Source organism: Salvia hispanica, chromosome 1 (assembly GCF_029641045.1).
Source record: "Salvia hispanica isolate PSC_SH4W2 chromosome 1, Shi_PSC_v1, whole genome shotgun sequence".
NCBI classification, from domain to species: Eukaryota; Viridiplantae; Streptophyta; class Magnoliopsida; order Lamiales; family Lamiaceae; genus Salvia; species Salvia hispanica.
Window position 1 is genome coordinate 14,855,182 of NC_142692.1, and position 20,308 is coordinate 14,875,489.

At 37.7% G+C, this 20,308-nt stretch overlaps 2 protein-coding genes and 1 pseudogene across 2 annotated transcripts; 1 reads left to right on the forward strand and 2 right to left on the reverse strand.

The window, feature by feature from the left end:
- Positions 1–2,685, forward strand: LOC125219097 (putative serine/threonine-protein kinase-like protein CCR3). Its single transcript, XM_048120965.2, has one exon. It carries the CDS (start codon positions 132–134, stop codon positions 2,466–2,468), a length of 2,337 nt encoding a protein of 778 aa, XP_047976922.1. The 5' UTR covers positions 1–131; the 3' UTR covers positions 2,469–2,685.
- A 6,995-nt stretch (positions 2,686–9,680) lies between these two features.
- On the reverse strand, positions 9,681–12,874 carry LOC125223642 (phosphoinositide phospholipase C 6-like). Its single transcript, XM_048126881.2, has 9 exons — positions 12,313–12,874; positions 11,927–12,123; positions 11,663–11,798; positions 11,355–11,573; positions 11,050–11,267; positions 10,830–10,947; positions 10,582–10,734; positions 10,320–10,406; positions 9,681–10,154 (listed from the first exon to the last, which is right to left on the reverse strand). The coding sequence occupies exons 1-9, from the start codon at positions 12,703–12,705 to the stop codon at positions 9,861–9,863; spliced, it is 1,815 nt and encodes a 604-aa protein (XP_047982838.1). The 5' UTR covers positions 12,706–12,874; the 3' UTR covers positions 9,681–9,860.
- A 580-nt stretch (positions 12,875–13,454) lies between these two features.
- On the reverse strand, positions 13,455–19,712 carry LOC148933314 (uncharacterized; annotated as a pseudogene).
- Positions 19,713–20,308: the final 596 nt, after the last annotated feature.

The window sequence follows — 20,308 nt, forward strand, 5'->3', positions numbered from 1 at the left end:
TCAAAAACGAAGAAAAAAAGGGCAGCAATGAAATCTCCTCCCCTTCTCTCTCACTTTCTCTCTCTAGAGCAGTAGACTAGTCCATTCTCTCTCTCTCTACGAATGAAGGGTTGCTGCTGCCAAATTTATAGATGACGACGCCTTTTCCAGCCGTCATCGCCGCCATTTTATTAATCCTCTTCGCCGCCTGCCACCCTCCGCCCTCCGCCCATGCACTGGGCGGCACAATGGCCGTCGTCCACGGCTCCGCCATCACCATCTGCTCCATCACCGCGCAGCAAATCCAATGCTGGCGCGACGGCAGCCTCCTTCCCCCAATCCTGCCCAACACCTCCTTCGACGCCGTCGCCGGAGGCCGCGACACTCTCTGCGGCGTCCGCTCCGGCGGCTTCAGCCTCCTCTGCTGGAACACCACTTTCTCCCCCAAGAGAATCTACAACAACGCCTCCGCTCCTCTCACCTCGCTCACAATTGGGGATTCCCAAATTTGCGCGCTGCGAAACGTATCCTCCGCCGATAACGCAATCTGCTGGCGGGAAAATAGCGCCTCTTCCTCTCACATTCCCAAAAATCCCCAATTCCGCGTGATTTCGTCTGGTCTGCGATTCTCCTGCGGGGTTAATGTCGAGAATAGGGTTCTGTGCTGGGGAGATGACGCGATTTCCAATTCGATACAATCGGAGCTCCGGAATTTCTCGATGTTGGATATCCACGTCGGCGATAAATTCGGCTGCGGAATCAATGTCACGGGAAGCATAATCTGTAAAGGCAGCAACGACACCGGCCAATTAAACACGTCTCCTTTCGAAACTGCTCGCCCTTTCAGCGCGGTGGCGGTCGGCGCCAATCACGGCTGCGCTATTCGGAAATCCACCGGCGGGGTGGTCTGCTGGGGCGGGAAGGGGAACAGGCAATTTTCCAGTAAAATCACTGATGAATTTTCATTCGAATCGATTGTTGCAGGGCCTGATTTCACCTGTGGATTAACCACCAGCAACTTCTCCATCGTTTGCTGGGGCCCTGGCTGGCCTAGCCGATATTATTCGACGGGGATTCTTCTCCCCCTCCAGAAAACCCTACCGGGGCCCTGCATCGACACTGCCTGTGACTGTAATGTGTATCCCGCCTCTGAAATTCTCTGCTCCGGAAATGGCCACATTTGCGGCAATTGCGATTTCGCAGCCTCAATTCCCCCATTTCTGCAGCCGGCTGTGGTCATTGATCGCTCCCCTTCAAGAGCTTTGAGGCGAAGTCTCTTGGTTTTCGCCATTGTTGGAACAATTGGGGGAATCGCCGGAATTGCGGCGGCGATTTATTGCTTATGGCCTGGTATTTGCTTCGGGAAGAAGAAAATCCATAACTCCGTGCAGCCGACTATGACCGCCGCCGCTGCACCGCCGTCCAACAGCAGTCCGCCGTCGCGATCATCCACTCTGCGGCGGCAGGGGTCGCGGCTGATGAGGCGGCAGCGGAGCGGAACTTCCTCCAAGCACGCGGACAAGGCGGAGGAGTTCTCGTTCTCCGATCTCGTCGCCGCAACCGACGATTTCTCGCCGGAAAACAAGATCGGCGGCGGCAGCTTCGGCGTTGTTTACAGAGGGAAACTCCCCGACGGCCGCGAAGTGGCCATTAAACGGAGCGAAACGAGCGGTAAGGCAAAGAAATTCCAGGAAAAGGAGAGCGCTTTCGAATCCGAGATAGCGTTCCTCTCCCGGCTGCATCACAAGCATTTGGTGAAGCTCATCGGATTCTGCCATGAACGGGAAGAAAGGCTCTTGGTTTATGAGTTCATGAAAAATGGAGCTTTACATGATCACTTGCACAGCAAGAACAATGTAGAAAAAAGCAGCAGCTTTATCAATTCATGGAAGGTTAGGATCAAGATTTCATTAGATGCAGCTCGTGGAATTGAGTATTTACACAACTATGCAGTTCCCCCAATTATCCACCGTGACATCAAGTCTTCAAACATATTGCTGGACTCGAATTGGGCGGCGAAGGTTTCGGATTTCGGGCTGTCGCTGATGGGGCCGGAGGACGATTGCGAGTACCGGCCGACGAAGGCGGCCGGGACAGTCGGATACATCGACCCCGAGTATTACGGGCTGAATGTGCTGACAGCCAAGAGCGACGTGTACGGGCTCGGGGTGGTGCTGCTGGAGCTGCTGACGGGGAAGAGGGCGATTTTCAACGGTGGCGAGCTGATGAGCATTGTGGACTATGCGGTGCCGGCCATCATGGCGGGGGAGGTGGGGAGGGTGCTGGACAGGAGGCTGGGGCCGGCGGAGGGGAGTGAGGGGGACGCGGTGGAGCTGGTGGCGTACACGGCGATGCATTGTGTGCATTTGGAGGGGAAGGATAGACCTACGATGAATGACATTGTTGCTAATTTGGAGAGAGCGTTGGCGTTGTGCGATGACAGCCATGGCAGCATCTCTAGTGGTCCAATCTCCATTGTTTCAGATTGAGACTCTTAGTAATTTTTTTGTTTATCTTTATCTCTCAAGATTCTTTTGTTTTTGGAAGTTACTAAATGTGTGGGTATTGATCACTTTGTAGTGTAAAGACTAAAGAGTAACATGAGTTGCAAAAGGTTAGGAGTTTGTAGAGCAGACATTACCCAGTTTTTGGTTCACTTAATTTGTTCATTTTTTTCCAATGGAAATAGTAGTTACTTTTGGCGGATGTTGGTTCATGTCTTTTGATGGTTCCACCAGAAAATGGCTTATGCTAATGATTATGATTGATTGAATGAAGGATTTGGTTTTGGAGTATTGAACAAACACTTTCTGAATTCAGCAAGGGATTTATATTTTTGTCGTATAGGATAAAAATTGAGATGGGGGAATGGTTACATCATTACATGGTTGAGAGTGTAATGGGAGGAGATTTGGTAATTGAGTAAAAGGCAGGGATGAAAGAATGAAGCATAAAAAAGGGTGGTCCAATTTAGAGTTGGCAAATAGGGTATTAAAAAGGAAGGAGGCCCACAGCATATCAGATAATTGACTTCAAATGTCGCATAAAGTCCAATAAAGCCGTTTAATACATATAGTTGTGAAACGTGTAAGCTTGTAAGTAGAACCATGTATCCCACCTCATTCGTGCAAAATATATTATAGTACTACTAAACAATATGCTGATACTTTCACACAACTAGATTAAATTTTAAATTATTCATGCTTCACTTAAAATAATTAAATTAGACTTATGTGGGTCCCATCTGTTAGTCAATTTGCCCTAGATAGGATACTAAATACGGAGTAGAGTAGACGCAAACTACTCTCCATCTCATATATAGATAAGGTCATTGATAAGACTCATTTTATGCATTGGTTTTGGGTTAAAATTCTATGCATTTGCCGGCGCTAATTTATGTTTATGAGTTCAGGTGCATAGTAAATCTGTCGGACTTAGGAGTTGCTGTTACCTGACCTGGCAGATACAAAAGAGATGGAATTGAAGTAAAAATCAAAAGTCGTCGTTCGGACCTGAGAGAATTAAAAGTTGGCGACAAGAGCAGATTATTTTAGAGAGTCTTATTCAAGGGCAAAAGCGTCTAATTACCAGAGGGATACCCTAGGGATCAGAGCCTCACATATATAAAGAGCTCAACCTTGAAGAACAAGACAACCACTTCTACATGCACTCTTAGCTCAAGCTCTCGTTCCATTCCTTAGTTCCACATTTTAAATTTCTCATTTCACTTGCTGCGCACTTGGAGATGAAGTGATCCTGGCTACCGTGGTTCTCATCGTCGTTTTGCTGTTGTGTAACACCGCCTTGTGAAGGCGAAGAAACAATATTTACTTTGCTTTGTTTAGTTTGCTTTGTTTCAAGTATTTGTTGGTTTTTAAGTTTCGTAACTCTAGTTCTTGCTTTGATCTACTGGATTCGAACCTATTTCTCTTTATTATGAAAGTTTATGTTGGTTTCTGTTGGATATCGCTGAGTTGATGTTTATTTCTTGCTTTTTACTTTCGTTCTTGTTTATTGTTGGATGTTTGAAGCTGAGATCTGTTGGTTTGTTGATGGAGGTTGTGGATTTGCGTATGGAGATGTCTGGATTTGTTGAATCGTGGTGTATTTGAGTTGGAGTTTCGTGTATATGGTGTTTGCTATTTACGTTGTGCATGATTATGGCTATTTACTTTCTGTTTCTGCATCCTTTAGCTCCAGTAGCGTAGATCTGGTAGTTTAGGCTTTATCTCATTTTAAGTTTAGATCTAAAGCTTGCTCTGTTTTCATGGTGTTTAATACTCTGTTTTATCTGCTATTCTCGTTTGATTCCCGAAGAAGATGAAGTTGTTGGTATTTAGAACCAGATATGCTTTTGTCAGTACTTTCTGTACATGTACTTTGCTTTTTCTGCATGTCCCCCAGACCCTGTCAGTACCATCTGCATTGTCTTTTTACTTTTCTGCATGCTTTTCCAGACCCTGGTAGTTTAAGGAAACTTGTCCCCACTTTTCGCTTTATACTTGTCTGTTCAAATTAGGAAAGTCCGCCTAGTTAAGTTAACCCCAGTTGTCTTAGAACTTTAAAATATCTCATTTCTCTAAGTCATGCATGTTCCGTACGTTTTCATTTCTTAGACCCAGTAGGTAGAGTAAAGTTTTTCCTATCTCTTAGACCCAGTAGTTTTAAGTTCTTGACCCACAAAATTGCGTGGCAGCAACCAGCCCCCTTTTCCCAAAACATCCTCAAATGCAGTTTCGTAACACCTTCGTCCTCGTGGGATCGATCCTTTACTTCCCTGTGCTAGTTGTAGTATAGTGGGTTGAGGTTTTGAAGAAATAGAGTGCATCCAACGACCCCTGTCTGATAGTTTCATGATCTTCTAGCCTCTGAAATCTAGTCGAATCCTCTGAACCTGTTAGATCTAGTAAGAACACAGACCGCACTGCACGTATCTCTAAGCTCTTCAGGCATCCATAGTGGGGCGCCCTAAAGGCCGCCCTATGCGTCGGGCGCGCTTTAGGGCGACACTGCAACACTCCGCCCTATGGGTAATCCTTAGTCCGCGCTCTATACATCGTCCGCGGACTATGCACACATTTTTGCATAGTTCAGCCTATCCTCCGTCCCATTGCAGGGGATAAGGACGATAGTCCGGACTACGCACACATTTTTATTTTTTATTTTTTTATTTTTTTTTGTATTTTCTTCTATATATATCACCAATTTTTTTACTTCATTTCACACCTTTCACTCCACTCTCTTCCCCATTCCAATTTCTCTCTAAATTTAATAATGAATTCCGACAATTTTCATATTTGCAAGCATAAAATATAAAAAATAAAAAATAAATACTGACAATAGGATATGCCTTTATTTGTGGTGTTTTTATATTTTTATTCTTGCTAATTGATATATTTGCAAACATAAAAAATAAAAAACAAATACAAAAGAAGAGTTAAAATTATAGGGCGGACTTTAGGGCGTCCCACTGCAGGTGGAAGGGTAGGAGGATAAAATGCTGATGTGGCGGAGCGTAGAGCACCCTATAGAGTGGACCTTAGGACGCCCTATTGTGGATGCCTTAATGTATACTCCTTTTTTTGTTGTTCCGAATCTAGCAATTAAATTAATCCTGCTCAATCAAGTTTATAGTTTAAGGCTGAAAGTCTCTTTCAGCAATTTTAAATTTTTCGTACTTCACTTAAAATAATTAAATTAGACTTATGTGGGTCCCACCTGTCAGCCATTTTGCCCTACATAGGATACTAAATATGGAGTACTACCGGAAACTACTCTCCATCCCAGATAGATAATGTATACTCTGGGTGTTTCAAATCTGGCTTTACCAAAATAAGATTAATTCTACTCAATCAAGTTTATAGATTAAAGTTAAAAGTCTTTTAGCAGGCGGAGGTGGTGGAATACACTTAGGCCATGTTTGGTTGCCAGGATTCTGTCTAGAAAAGTAATCTGATTCCATAAATTTTAAATTCATGTGTTTGTTTCGGTTTTTAAGCAAACTGAGAAAGTAATCAGAATCCGAGAAGAGGGAAAGTTAGTACAACTTTCCAGGATTCTGAATCTTAACTTTTCTTAAGTATTCTTTTTCCTAGTTCTAGAATTCTTACAGATTTAAGCAATATAGTATGTAATTTTATTATTATTATTATTATTATTATTATTATTATTATTATTATTATTATTATTATTATTATTATTAGTATTATTATTATTAATGACAGTGTTTTAAACATAAATTAAAATTATAAATCATACTTAATTTTACTATAATAAAATACTATAATTAAATTATCATAATTATAACTATATTTTATAATAGTTCATAATAGAAATTAATAATTTATTAAAAAATTAAAATATAATTATATAATATAAATAATATAATAAATAATTATTATTATATTATATAAATTAATAATTAATCAATAAAGTCATAGTGCAAATTTAATTTGAAAAATATATCCAATTATAATATCTGTAGATATTATAATTATAATATAATAATTATTGTATTTATTATTACAATAAATCAGTATAATACTCCATGTAACTATAATAATAATTATATTATTATATATTAAGATGGATAATCCATATTTAATACTATGCATCGTAGTAATTAATATAATAATATAATAATTATTATTTATAATTAATAATTTATTAAAAAGTATACAATATTATTCTATTTTATAAATAAAAAATAATAATTATATTTTTAGTTTGGTGTTTAAATTAAGTATAAATTTAAAATCTTGATATTTTCCAAACAAAGTAAAGTATTTGGAATCATATTCCCGAGATTCATTTTCTCAGGAATCATTTTCCTTGCCAACTTTACTTTCCCGCCAACCAAACATGGCCTTAGACATATTATATTTTTTCACATCATACTACATTCCGTGGTTCTCAAATTTTAATAGTAACTTTGATTGATATTGCTAGAAGAACTTTCACTTTGTGATATTTTTGGATCCAAAATGTTCTTCAAAAACACTCCTTTTTGGTCAATTTTCTTTACATTTTATCCTCTTTTATCTCTTTAATTTTTTTTTTATCATCCTTTCTCTCCTTCATAATTTTTTCAATGGATTATATGTCTTAAATATACAAACTTTTAACATTTTATGGGTTTTTTCCCAAACTTTTATTATTGAAATAATATCTCTACACATAATACAAATAATATTAGATTTTTTATATCAGTGTCCAAAAATGTATATAATATGTTTTTATGAGATGGATGAAGCATATTACAAGTGAAATAATTGACTATGGAATAAGTGAAGCATACTATCTCTTTGATATTTGATAGTAATATTATATGTATTGCCGTATTCTGAATTTCACAGTTGTGCAAAGGTTGTGTTGTACACTTGCCGATGTTGCTAGTCCCACATGAATCTTGATACACCTAAAATATGACTATAAAGTTCTTTATCACTCTCGAATTGTCTATTCAACTTCTTCCGGTAAACTTCCTAATCATATAAATAAAAATAAAGCAAGAAGCTGGAAGTACAGTTGGTAAGGATTTTGTAAACGGATCAGCTGGATTAAGTATATTAAATTTATATTGTTAATGGTGTTTGTTGCGAGGAAAAACATTATTTTATGCTAAAAGTCAACAGCACAGTGAATAATTGTTTCTAATATTTTATTTTGATCATCTTTGAAATATTATTAGTATTTTAATTATCTCATCACTAGAAAACGCTATCGTTAATGGCGTGTTACCTTTGTAGTATTATCTTAATTATTATAATGAATAGCAATTTAAAGCAGAAAATTAAAATAAACGCCATCAACATGAAATTATAAGATGTTTTGGTACGGACCCTTGATCCATTATGTTCAATTTCAAAGAGTAAAAGTTTCATTAAATCTCAAGGCTACCAACAAGTATTTGCATTCTCAATGTACTTGCTGATGATGTGCTCGATAATAAATAATTCTAATATGGTGATTGGAACGGAATATATTAATGAATTCAGAGCATTCTTCACTAGAAAACTCCCTCCAAAAGAAATTGAAGTTTAAAAGTAAGATGATGCGTTAAATTTCTAAGAAATGACAACTCTCTTAATATTAATATCTTAAAATAACAAAAGGTGGAGGTTGCCATATATGAATGAGAGATAATGCAAGAAACATTTTCTAAATGATTCTCCGTTCCACGGTAAGTGATGTGCTCTTTTTGAGCACATGATTTTAGGACGTGCAGTTTAGTGATTACATAAAGAGTGAATAAAGTAATAGCAGAGAAAAGTATGAGAGATGATAAAGTGAGAGGGATAAAATGTGTTGCTGTTTTGCCGATAAAGGAAATGCATCACGTTAATTGGAACGGTCCAAAGAGGATACGGCTCACTTGCCGTGAAATGGGGGGAGTAATAGAATAGATACACTACTACTAGCATATTATAAATCTGATGCTTCTTCCTTCTAAGGGCACTCACAATGATGACCGATCGCAAGGGCCTAGCGATCGGCCCTCCCATCGCCTCCGATCGGCTCCCTCCCATTGTGGAGAGGGAGCCGATCACCACTCACCAACGCCTCCGGACCATGACCAACGATATGCCTCAGACGATCCGCCATCGGCTCTCAATCGGCCCCGAGATAGGCCCCCATTGCAGGGCGCCGGGGCCGATATTCAAATTATTTTTTAATTAATTTATTAAATTTATTCTCCTATTATAAATACCTCACAATCTCATTCATTTCGCACACCCACATCCTTCTCTGCTCACATTTTTCTTCCACTAGAAATGTTTTTCAATATCTCTTCCGATTTGGATTCCGATTTCGACGCTGGTGAGAACAACCCAATCATTGTATTCTTTTTTCCAATATTATACTATATCGAAGAATTAATTTATTATGTATTTTAATTTATATCATTTAGACATTGACATTAAAAATAAAAGAAAATAGTGTTAATGTGGAAATGAGATAGGCCCTATGAGCACTGACGGACCCAGGTGGGGTCGAGTCGGGTCGACCGACCCCATCGTCGTCCGCCGAGAGCTGCCGGAAACTCCATTTATGGACCTCCGAGATCCGGCGCAACTCCACTTCGACCCCACGGAGCTCCGCTTGACGCCAAGTGACAGATCTCCACCGCAATTCTTCACTTCACTCTTTGCCGGAAATAAAAGAGATAGAGAATAACAGTTGAAAGAATAGATGGGAGAGAAGGAGAGTAAGAGGGAGAGCTCAGATCCGGTGGAAAGAATAGATGGAGAAGACGTCGTTTCGATTCTAATTTGGTATAAAATGGGCTAAATAATTGGGCCTACTCCTTTACCTAAAATGGATGATAGCTAAAAAGATTTATAGATTAATTAAAAGCCGTAATTATATTTATAATGTTCGTTATAGTAATGATAATTTTATTTCATCTATTGATTTTTGTTAGAATTATTGTAAACATAATACGAATTTATAAAATTAGTTTAAAAATATTTAAATATAAATTCATAAACAAATATTGAAGTTAGAAAATAAAAAATTTAAACTAAATATTTTTTAAATAATTATTTAAATATTATATTTATTATTATTTTTAATTGTATTCGACCCCACGGGTTTTAATTCCTGGGTCCATCATTGCCTGTGAGATTGGCTCCCATTCTAGGGAGATGGCCTCTGAAATGGTGCTGACATGGCATAAGAAAATGGAGATGAGCTCTGGATTTATGGCCTCCATTGTGAGTACCCTAAAAAGGCAACAATTATTGTACAAACGGATTGGATTCGGACATAACAATCCTTGTGTGAGATCCAAAATGGAGCTTCAGCATATGCCCAAATAAAAGTTACTAAAAAATAAATAAATGAAGAAACATAAATACAAATTTCATCAAAAATGAATTTCATTCAAACCTAAACCTCATAAGAAGCCTAACAGATTTGAATTTTTGACCCTTCTTGTCGTAAAGTGGAACTGCTCGGATGCCCCGTCTCAGCTCTGACACAGGTATACATGTCTGCCCTCCGAAATCATCCTTGTCTGATCTATCATACTCACGGACTTCTATCCGTAGGAGAGCTAGCTCCGGAACTCTTAATGGAAAAGTGAACTCCTGATCCCAGTAAGGCGCCCAATCGTCTTCTATTATCCTCGTTTTACTCTCGGTAGCGTCTAGTGGCGCACCGATGATGTATATCTGCACACAAGATTCTATCATAGCTCACATGCTTCTAGTTTTAACAATTTGAACTCACATAGTACTACATTTTGTTGAAACCATTTAGATCTACTGACTTATTTTTGACACCTCTGATCACTGTTAACTCATCAAATGATATGATAATATGAAATTCTTGGTTACCTTAGTGTAGAAGTCCGGTGGTGAATATGTGTCAAAATGCGTGTGGCTGAAATCTAAACGCCACCCATCTCCCATGTACACGATTACCTGAGAATGAAGGTGCAGATCGATGAATAGGAAATGTTGTGCGAGAATCTATAGGACCTAAATTATCAACAGGCTCTCCAAGCACATTAAAAATGCGTCCTAGAATTATAAGAAACACTACCACACAGATTTCACCCCTATTAGGTCGAGCTACCTAAATAATTTGTGTCAGCACCTTTAATGTCACCCTCACGGGCCATGGCAATTTGGGATCGAAGACATCGCCGATTGAATTCTTGCTCATAAGCAAATGTGGTTTCTTGAGATAACCGCAGCCTCCATTCGCTCTGAAGAATCCATGCATCATCCAAAGGGCTTTTCCGTATCCCTATTATATCAAATACAATTCAACTATTTCAGCAAGAAACTTATGGCTACTATAAAAACAAAAAATAACATGCATCCATAGAAAACGAAACTAACCTGCATATTAAACGCAACCATCTGTGCCCCATGCATCCACGCGATGATTGGACAAAAGTTTGACGAAGTTACTCGTGTGCCCTTAGGATACACCCTCAACAAGTGTTTTTGGGTGAACCTACAACATGTTTTCAAGTGGGAACAAGTAGCTGTGATCATTGGTTTGTAATAGAACACGAAAGAATCAAACAAAATAAAGAATACACGGATGAAGTATTACCTCACGACGTCACTAGCATACAAGGATGTGGCCCTCTTGAGTTCGTGCTCACTCAAACTAAGCCGTCTAGCTCTATCAATGCTGAGTCTTAGCACCTGCCTCAAGCTCTTCTTCTTGGCATTACCGGCATGAATGGCGATAAGACGTTTGTACTCAGGTGCTGCCACATTGCCCCTACCACAGTTGTCGTAATCCTCATAATCACTGTCGCTTTCTTGCTAGAAAGAAAGAACGAAATAATGCTTGTTAGCACCATTTTTCTTGAAGCAATAAACAGAACTAAACTCTGTTTATCGATATTTGACCTTGTCATCTGCTTCAGATTCAGCTTCAGTCTCGTCATCAGAATAATCTTTATACTTTGGTGAGGAGGTTTCTCCTTCCTCGTGATTGGACCCAAGATACTCCTTGGGTGGCTTTGTTGAGAGCATAATCTTATGTTTCAAGGACTCAACTGTGGGAAAGTCTTCCACGTATCCTGATTCAGGGCAATACAACAAGTCTCCAAAAATTCGTATTGCCATCTAAACAAAAAGAAATGAAGAGTTCTCTTAAACAACCATATATTAATAAATTCAAAAACTTGCAATCTAGGAAGAGAGAAGGGCCTTACCTCCGCCACTCGGGCTTGGAGCTCTGGATTGAGATGATCTTCTAACGTGATTATGACAGGGTAAGGCGACTTAACAAAGGCGTGCTCTTTTATAGACTTGAAGCATTTGATGAGTGTCACCGGAGTTGTAAGCGTTCTGCCAAATTTTACTCAACAATCAAAATGTGAGGATTTTGACATCACAAAGAAGCTTAAATCTTGAACACAAATGATCAACAGCAACATTTGCAAATAGAGGGATGTTAATATAGAAGCTTACCGTACCTTCCATGAAGCACGTGCACGTTATCTTTGGACGAATTGGGCCATAAATCGAGCTCGATTCCCCTCACACCATTCTCAAGAGCTCTTACGATAGCAGTTTCGCTACAGTCACTGCTCAACTGGTTCCCGGTTAAGTAGGAGTTATGACCTGTATATATGAAATAATGATGCAACGGAGCAGTCATGTCATGGTGTACCTGGAATTGTGCAAATTGCCAAGGTAAATATAAATTGTTACTACTTGTATAATTCCTCAAACAAACTTGCTCATTTCTACTTTTCACAGTTGCACAAATTTGTAAATCAAACTGTAGCATTTCTTAAAATTCATAAAGTAAGCCAAACACGGCCTAAAATAGAATTGGGGATTTTGAAATGAATTAGACCTGGGGATTGATAGGGCCATTGAGATCGTCTTGAAAGAGGAAGTAGAAGAAGTCCTCAAGGGTGAAATTGAGGTTCCTCGTCTCTTGGTGGTGGTGGTGGTGGTTGTGGTGGTGGCGCTGGTGGAAGACGTGCTGCATAATGTCGTCGACGGCCACGGCGGTGCAATTGGAATCCTCCTGGTGCTGGACCATGAACTTGAGCAGCTGATCCGCCGTCATCTGCTGCGCTCCCGCACTGTACCGCCAGAAAGCCTCCCTCACGTCCGGCGGCGGCTCCGACTCGCTGATTTTGAACTTCCGGTTGAAGCAACCGAACATCTTGTAATAATTGTAGCTACCCATTTGCACCACTGATACATGATCTGCGATTATGTATCTATGATATTTATTCATTTGGATTGCCTTTTCTCGGCGCCATTCTCGATCCAGATCGTGTAACCATGAATTGGTTAAATTAAAAAAATTCAAATGATGAAAAAGAGATGAAATCGACTAATTTAGTTTTGTTCGGGGATGTTGAGAATGATCACGTAACCATGAATTGTTAGTTACTGCAAAAAAAAAAAAAAAAAAAAAAAAAGGAAAAAGATCGATGGAAATGTAGTTTTGGGAAGAAGAAAATTGTGGGAATTTGGATTGAGGAAGAAGAGAGAGCTAAAACCAAGGACAATGTGAGGTTGGATTGTTAATGCATTATAATTACTAATAAATTACCTCACTAATATTTTTGGTTCGATCTAAAATTCTAAGCAGCTAAGTATTCCCTTTCATGCATGCAACTTCCACCTTGTATTTTCAAGAAATTGGCACACTATCGGGACTTAGGGACTTGTTTGATAAGTTAGTAATGCATACATATAAATACTTATATATTCCCTTCGTCCCAGATAATTTGACCCAATATTCCATTTTGGGCCGTCCCACATAATTTGTCCCATTTCACTTTTAAAATTTTTGGTAGTGGATCTCATATTCCACTAACTCATTCCTACTCACATTTTATTATAAAACTAATACTTTAAAAATAGGATCCACGTCTCACCAACTTTTTCAACTCACTTTCCATTAGATTTCTTAAAACCTGTGCCGGATCAAAGTGTCCCAAATTATCTGGGACGGAGGGAGTAACTATTTTAAACTGTTTAATATTCTTGAGCATCAATTTTCTCAAATTCTGTATCCTTATTATTCATATGAAATAAAAAATTTCCATTATCATTGTTAAAATTTGATCGAAACTTCCTCCCATCGTCAATGCTTGTATCACCACGAAGCTCATGAAACTTATTGGAAATGGATGGCCCATTCAAGTACTCTTCTCCATGTCCCATCTCTAGAGAATCTAATGCATCAGTTCTCCCAGTATTTCTAGTCTTTCCTATTAGAATCAGCTGTCCCAGAAAAGATAAACGTCATTATTATTCCGTGCAACATAGGAAGAGATCCACGGCTTCTAAAAACCATGTCATCATGAAAACAAGCATGGTCAGGAGATCTCATCCTTCCCATCCCATCCTATATAAAGCTGGAGATGTAAGTCCATTAGGAGATCGCTTGACGAGATGACCATGGACCAGGATAACGTGTCCAAGATTCTTCGGTTGAGTAAACTAGTATTTACACCTGTGCTGTGCACATGTCATAAGAGTTTCAACAAAATATAATAAATATATAGAAAATATGAATGTGAAGATTTAAAAAAACATAAATATACTTATCTTGTCTTACTCTAAATGAAGAATCTAATACTCCCTAATGAATGAAATACCTATACAATTTTAATTTATAATATAAATGTAGTAAAAACAATAAAAATTAGTGACAAAAAGAAGATGTGTAACTATGATAAAATAGTATGAGTTAATTAGAATAAGATATACAGTACAAATAAAGAAAATATGTGTAAGTAAAAATGTTTATTGACAGTGCTATAGTAGTCATTAATCCAAATAAAAGGTAAATTAATATATAAATTTAATAGCTTAATAGCTTAATTATAAAAAAATAATTTGAAAAATATATGGAATATTAAACATATCCACATTAAATATATGAATAATTTAAATCATAAAAATTAAAACTTCATTGAGAAGTCAAGTTAGAAATTGTACAGTATTATCCAAAAATCATTATTTATTTCTTCTGTTTAAGTTCAGAACATAGCATAACTTGATATACATGATCAAACTAAATGAATTTTTAATATTGGAAATAATAAATTTCTTACTTCCTGCCACATATACGTATAAAAAGTACATTATCGCTTAAAATAACGATAATATTTTATGAACTTGGTTGTTTAATGTGACAATTCACCCTACTCTTTATATTAAGAAGTTATACAAAATTTATAAGTTAGATTTAATTTTAAATATATATAATTTTAATGGTGATGCACTATTTAAATGTGTTTCAAAACTTTATGAAGAAGCTAGCATGTTATTGACTTCAAAAATTAATTATTTTCATGTTGACAATATATTGGAAGAGTAAAAATAAAGTAAAGAAATGGAGTAAAAGACGCACCATCTTTCCATTTTTTCCTCCAAAAAGGGCATTAAAGTCTTTTCACTCAACTTGCACTTTAGATTATGATAGAATCGAGGATATTCCTTTCTCTTTCTTTGCAGAGTGGTAGAGTAATTCATGTTCCCATGCACAAGCTGATTCTCAAGTTCTTCATACATAGCTTGTGGTTGAGCACAGACTCTTTTAGTGACTTCATTAGGTAAATGTTGCATAAACTTGTCATCATTTTGAAGTCCCATCATATTAGAACCAGCCTCACTAGAGCAACATCTGGGACTCATATTTCTTGGGATTCTGTGAATCACCTAAAATCCCCTTGTTACAGGGTCATCCCTGTCTCCAAAAGAGACTCTCCTCAAGGATGCACAATGTTGAGAAGGAAATTCATCATTAATTGTCTTTCTTCTGTTACCACCAAAAGAGGTACTATCTTGTGGCATATTATAACTAGTGCGTTCAATATCAAAATTAGATATAGATGAAGCATGTTTACGTCCGATACCTCGATAAACAAATTGGACATAAGAACTTTCTAATGCAAAGTTATGATCAGGATTCCATTCACCACGGAATGAACCAAAACAACTAGAGGGTCTTCCTTTTCCAGACATGAAATTTGGTCTACAATTTCTGAACGACTGATCGTGGACCCTATCTTTCACAAATTTGTTTGAACCGCAAGTATATAACTCGTCTCTGTTAGAAGACACATGAAAAGAAGTATAAACAACATTCTTGGAAAAAGGAATGGCCTGATTAGAAAATGAAAAGAAACAATAGAGATGACATATTCATCTATTTCCTCTTGTCCCTCCGCCAAAATCATATCTTTCTTTTCCACTTCGTGACGTCAGTAACCTATTTGGAATATATATTTTTTGCCAGCATTGTTTCTCCTTAGCAGCATCATATGGCCATCTAGACATGCTCCAATATTAGACAAAGCCAAATCATCCTCACCGGAGCAGTTTTCTCCTAAAAACTCAACAATGGATTCCGCTCCAATTTCACATCAATCCCATGGCTTCCATCATTTGGAATATCGCAGGGCACTTGGCTTACGTTGCACATCTTGTACTGCAAGTTGTCTATAAGGAGTGTAATGTGAATCTTCTAGATTGAAGACTCATGAACTTGCCTCGGACTTGTTCTTGTAAATAAACCCAACGAATAAATAAGATAAACCAAGAAATGGAACAAGAAAAATGGATAAAAGGATAGCGGATGGATTAGTGTTATGATTTAGGTGAAGAACTAGAAAGAAATCCCAAAGGCACTTTCACATACAAACACCTAATGACTCCACAAACTAGCAACACAAGAACTAGCAAGCATACCTTTACAATCAACCTTAGTCTGGCAAAAGATCGAATGCAACCCGAAGGAATTTGATAAGTCTTCAAAAGATGAAGAAGGTGAGCTCTCAAATATGGAGAAATTGTCTCTTACAAATATTCAAAAGCTGAAGACAAAAACCCTAGACATGGGTATTTATACTAGAGGTTAAAAGTGCAAAACAAAAGAGGAAAAAGGAGCAAAAATCGCAAGTCGCACAAGACGCCCAGGTCGGGCGTTTTTCCTCTCCAGGCCGGGCAAATTCTCTGTGGTCGGACATTTTGCTTGTTGGACTACGCGGCTTTTGTAAAACGACCATAACTTCCTCATCTGGGCTCCGATTGAGGCGTGTAAGGTACTCACGCGAAGCTCTTTTAACGATGAAGACAATGGTGGTCTTAGAAGAGCATTTGAACACCATCGTGATAGGCAAATTCTGGTGTGAGTCAAACCTCCGAATCCGGCTTGGCTCCTTGCCATATCTCCACCTTCTTTTCGGAACCCAATCAACCCATGGCCTCGATGGCATTGCATCCTATGATTGTGAATCCCCGGATTCACATCAGAGTGACACTAGTTACTCATTTGTTATTAGCTACTATTTCTGACACGTCATATGATTCTTGCAACAAGTTATCTTCATTGTTAGGCTCATAACAAAACACCAACATGATCATTGATCTGGTCACCAGAGCTCCATCAATGATGAGAATCTCCAAAATTAGCCCAAGACTTGTTCTTGTAAAAGCAACACACTTAAAATTACAAACAAAAAAACACTACAACAATAACATAAAAACACATTACATTGAAACTTAAATAAATATTACACTAAAAAGGATAGGTGTTCCATCCCACAAAAACATAGAACAAACAAATAGAATGGGCGAGGGGGATCGAAAATGGAAGAAATTGAGGAGTGAACAAATGACCTCTTGGAGACCGAAGGACCTCCACCAAAAAGATGATGGCAACCCTTGACAACTTTCATCCAAGCAACCATTTAAATCGACTCACTCGCTAGCTACACGACACTAGGGTATACTTTCGTTCAAGCTCCGCCACTAGAGGTATACTCTTTCGAGCTCCGCCCCTAAGGTATACTCTTACTCAAGCTCCGCCACTAGCTACATGGTGCTAGTTGTGAATTTACCAAGTGGCTAACCCCGGGCTAACCACCAAGTAACCATAGCCCGGCCATGAATTTTTCCAAACATTCATCTCACCCAACATGGGGAGGGACTCTCACAAAGGAGACACTCTTTTTATCTAAACTCAATCTGATCTCTAATCTCTTACAAAAGATACATAAGGCCCTATTTATAGATGTGGGAGATTGAGAGATGAAAAGTCACTCAAACTAGGGTTGGAATATGAAAAGGCACTCAAAATAATTCAAAATCCCGCCTTTTTGAAGTCTTCTCGGACAAAAAACGCCCGGCCGGGCGTTTTGGGGCCTTGCCCGGGCGTTTTCACTGTCGTCGGGCGTTTTGCTTGTTGGACTGCGCGACTTTTGTAAAACGACCATAACTTCCTCTTCCGAGCTCCGATTAAGGCGTGCAAGGTACTCACGCGAAGCTCTTTCGATGGCGAAGACAATCGTGGTCTTTGAAAAGCATTTGGACATAATATGGATAGGTGAATCATTGCTCGAATCTGACCCCAGTTGCGGCTTGGCTCTTTGTCACCTCTTTCACCTCACTTTCCTTGGTTCAGCGCTACCCGGATTTGTATCAATCAAGATTTTCCCCAGCACCATCTTTTTCCTTGTACACAAATGTATTGATATTTTGGACAGAAGGCTGCAATTTTTATGAATCAAATTTGACAAGTTTTAAATTATCATTATTCTTTCCCTCAACAATAGGATATCCGTGACCGTCAAATAAATGTCGTGTATGCTCTTGAACCTCTTCATATTCTTCATCTTCTTTTTGACAAACAGTATCAGCGGCACATATTTGTACAGATTCAGTATCAGATCCAGATGAATCTTCAAGCGTGTCATTGGATATGTCCATGTCTACCTCACTATTTTCAGTTGTGTCATCAGTTTGGTATAATCGGCTGCATGCTCATCAATCCGGGGCAATTCAAACTTACCATTATCTACAACAAGGAATATCAAACGTACCCACAATTACTCAACAAATTTAATGTCATTTACATTAATGATAAGTTTTGGAACATAAATTGCAATGAACCCTTCAATGAAAAGAGAAATTTCAGCGTTCATATATATATATATATATATATATATTGGCTTTCCAATACTAAAATATGAGCTAGAAACAAACATGGAAAAAAGCAGAATAGTTACCGTCTGTACGCTGCAATTCTCTTGCACCGATGATGTTATTACAAACATCAAAACAGGTGAATCCTCTTCTGTTGGAATATTATTTTTCTAAATTTTGTAATTGTTTTTGCACCTCTATATTCCATGCTCTAGGGAATAGTTGAGACTTTAGAGGAATTTTAATATGTGCACATGAATTAGTGAGATTTGTTTAGTGTTGCACTTGGTGTTATGATTGGGGTTTCATATGCTTTTCTGAAGCATTTTTATGATGAAGAGCGAATAATAAACTGGAGTACAAGAGATAGACTTCAGTCGATAAGCTAATCAGACACAATAAAATTTGAAAGATTTTAATAAGGGTTTTTGGCTTTTTAAACCAAAACCTTTATCCGAATTCCGGTTTTTCCCATGAACTATGAGATTTGTTTTTAAAATCACGAACTTTCATTTTGTTAGAATTTTTCCAACCCGACCCGAATAGCACATTTCCAACCCGAATAGCATAATTCAAAATGTTAAACTTGTGTTTTGTTTATTCAAAAATTGTCATTTGTTATGTAATAATTGTGACTGTATGTATTATTGTGCCAAATAGGATCCAAGTAATCAATTTAGTGACAAATAAGATTAAAATTGACATGTAGACAACCCGGGTTTCGTCGTTGACCCACCGGGGAAAAATCCTAACGAAATGAAAGTTTGTGGTTTTAAAAACAAATCTCATAGTTTATGGGAAAAACCGGAATTCGGGGAAAGGTTTTGGTTTAAAAAGCCAAAAACCCTTTTAATAATCATTTTAATTGTTATTGTTAGTTAGATAAATGTATTTTTTTTTTGTGTTGTATGATATAGATCTTAAAAGGTTTTAAAAATTGTTGTTGACTTTTAGTTGTGTTTATAAAAACATGTTTTTTTATTATTGCTTCCTCAAATGATTCAACTCCAGCGGCCGATGACGAGAGTTCTCCTGCAATGGTATATCAAGAAGGAGACGGTGGAGCTATAGTCACGTGAGAGAGTGAAAGCCGAAGAGCTGAAAACTCGAGTCGGAAGTATTCTATGCCGAGTGTGTGATATTAGTTTATATTTAAAAATTTTCTTAATGTTAGTTTGTTTTATTTTTTTTAAATTTATTTAAGTTTATTTCCATCTTATCTATAATAGTTCTTTTTTTTTATAAATAAAGAAATCATGATATTGCTTTTCACATTCATCACCAACTTCGCACTTGCATAGTTTTCATGTAAAGAAAACACCAAAAGTCAGAGAAATGGCTAAAGGAAGCAAAGAAGACGAAGAGCATATAATATCACATTGTTTTTGCATACATGCACAAATCATCCATTTGGAGGTTAAGGAGGAAAATAATTAAGGCTTAGATAGAGTGGTAGATTGAGGGAGAAATAGGCAGGAAAAATAAGTTGTGGCGCTCTGAATTTCTTTTTCTTTATTTTGCGATTCTTATTATTGTAATGTTTTAATTGTTTTTAAATAAGTTTTTCATAACATATATTTGCCCGGAATTTTCTCTTATAAATATTTCAATAACCCAAGAAACAAACAAGAAATGAAACAAATAAAAATGGTGGAAAAGAAAGAAGATGAAGGTGTTATGATTTAGATGGATGCTTGGAATCTATGTACCTTCTAAAAAACAATGGAAACAACCCAAGACAACTTTCACCAAAACAAAAATCTAATGGCTCCACAAAACTAGTAACACAAGAAATAGTAAAGCATGTTGGATATTTTAGTGTAATTGGATTAACTTGATTGATCAGTATTGTCATAGTGAGACATCATATAAGTTTGGAGGTGCGGAGTGCACGT

Coding starts and splice junctions, on each gene's coding strand:
- LOC125219097 (XM_048120965.2), top strand. CDS start 132: ATGACGACGCCTTTTCCAGCCGTCATCGCCGCCATTTTATTAATCCTC.
- LOC125223642 (XM_048126881.2), bottom strand. CDS start 12,705: ATGAATAAATATCATAGATACATAATCGCAGATCATGTATCAGTGGTG. Junction 11,574..11,662: donor TCCAAGCCCGAGTGGCGGAG/GTAAGGCCCTTC, acceptor CTTTTTGTTTAG/ATGGCAATACGAATTTTTGG. Junction 11,268..11,354: donor AATCTGAAGCAGATGACAAG/GTCAAATATCGA, acceptor CTTTCTTTCTAG/CAAGAAAGCGACAGTGATTA.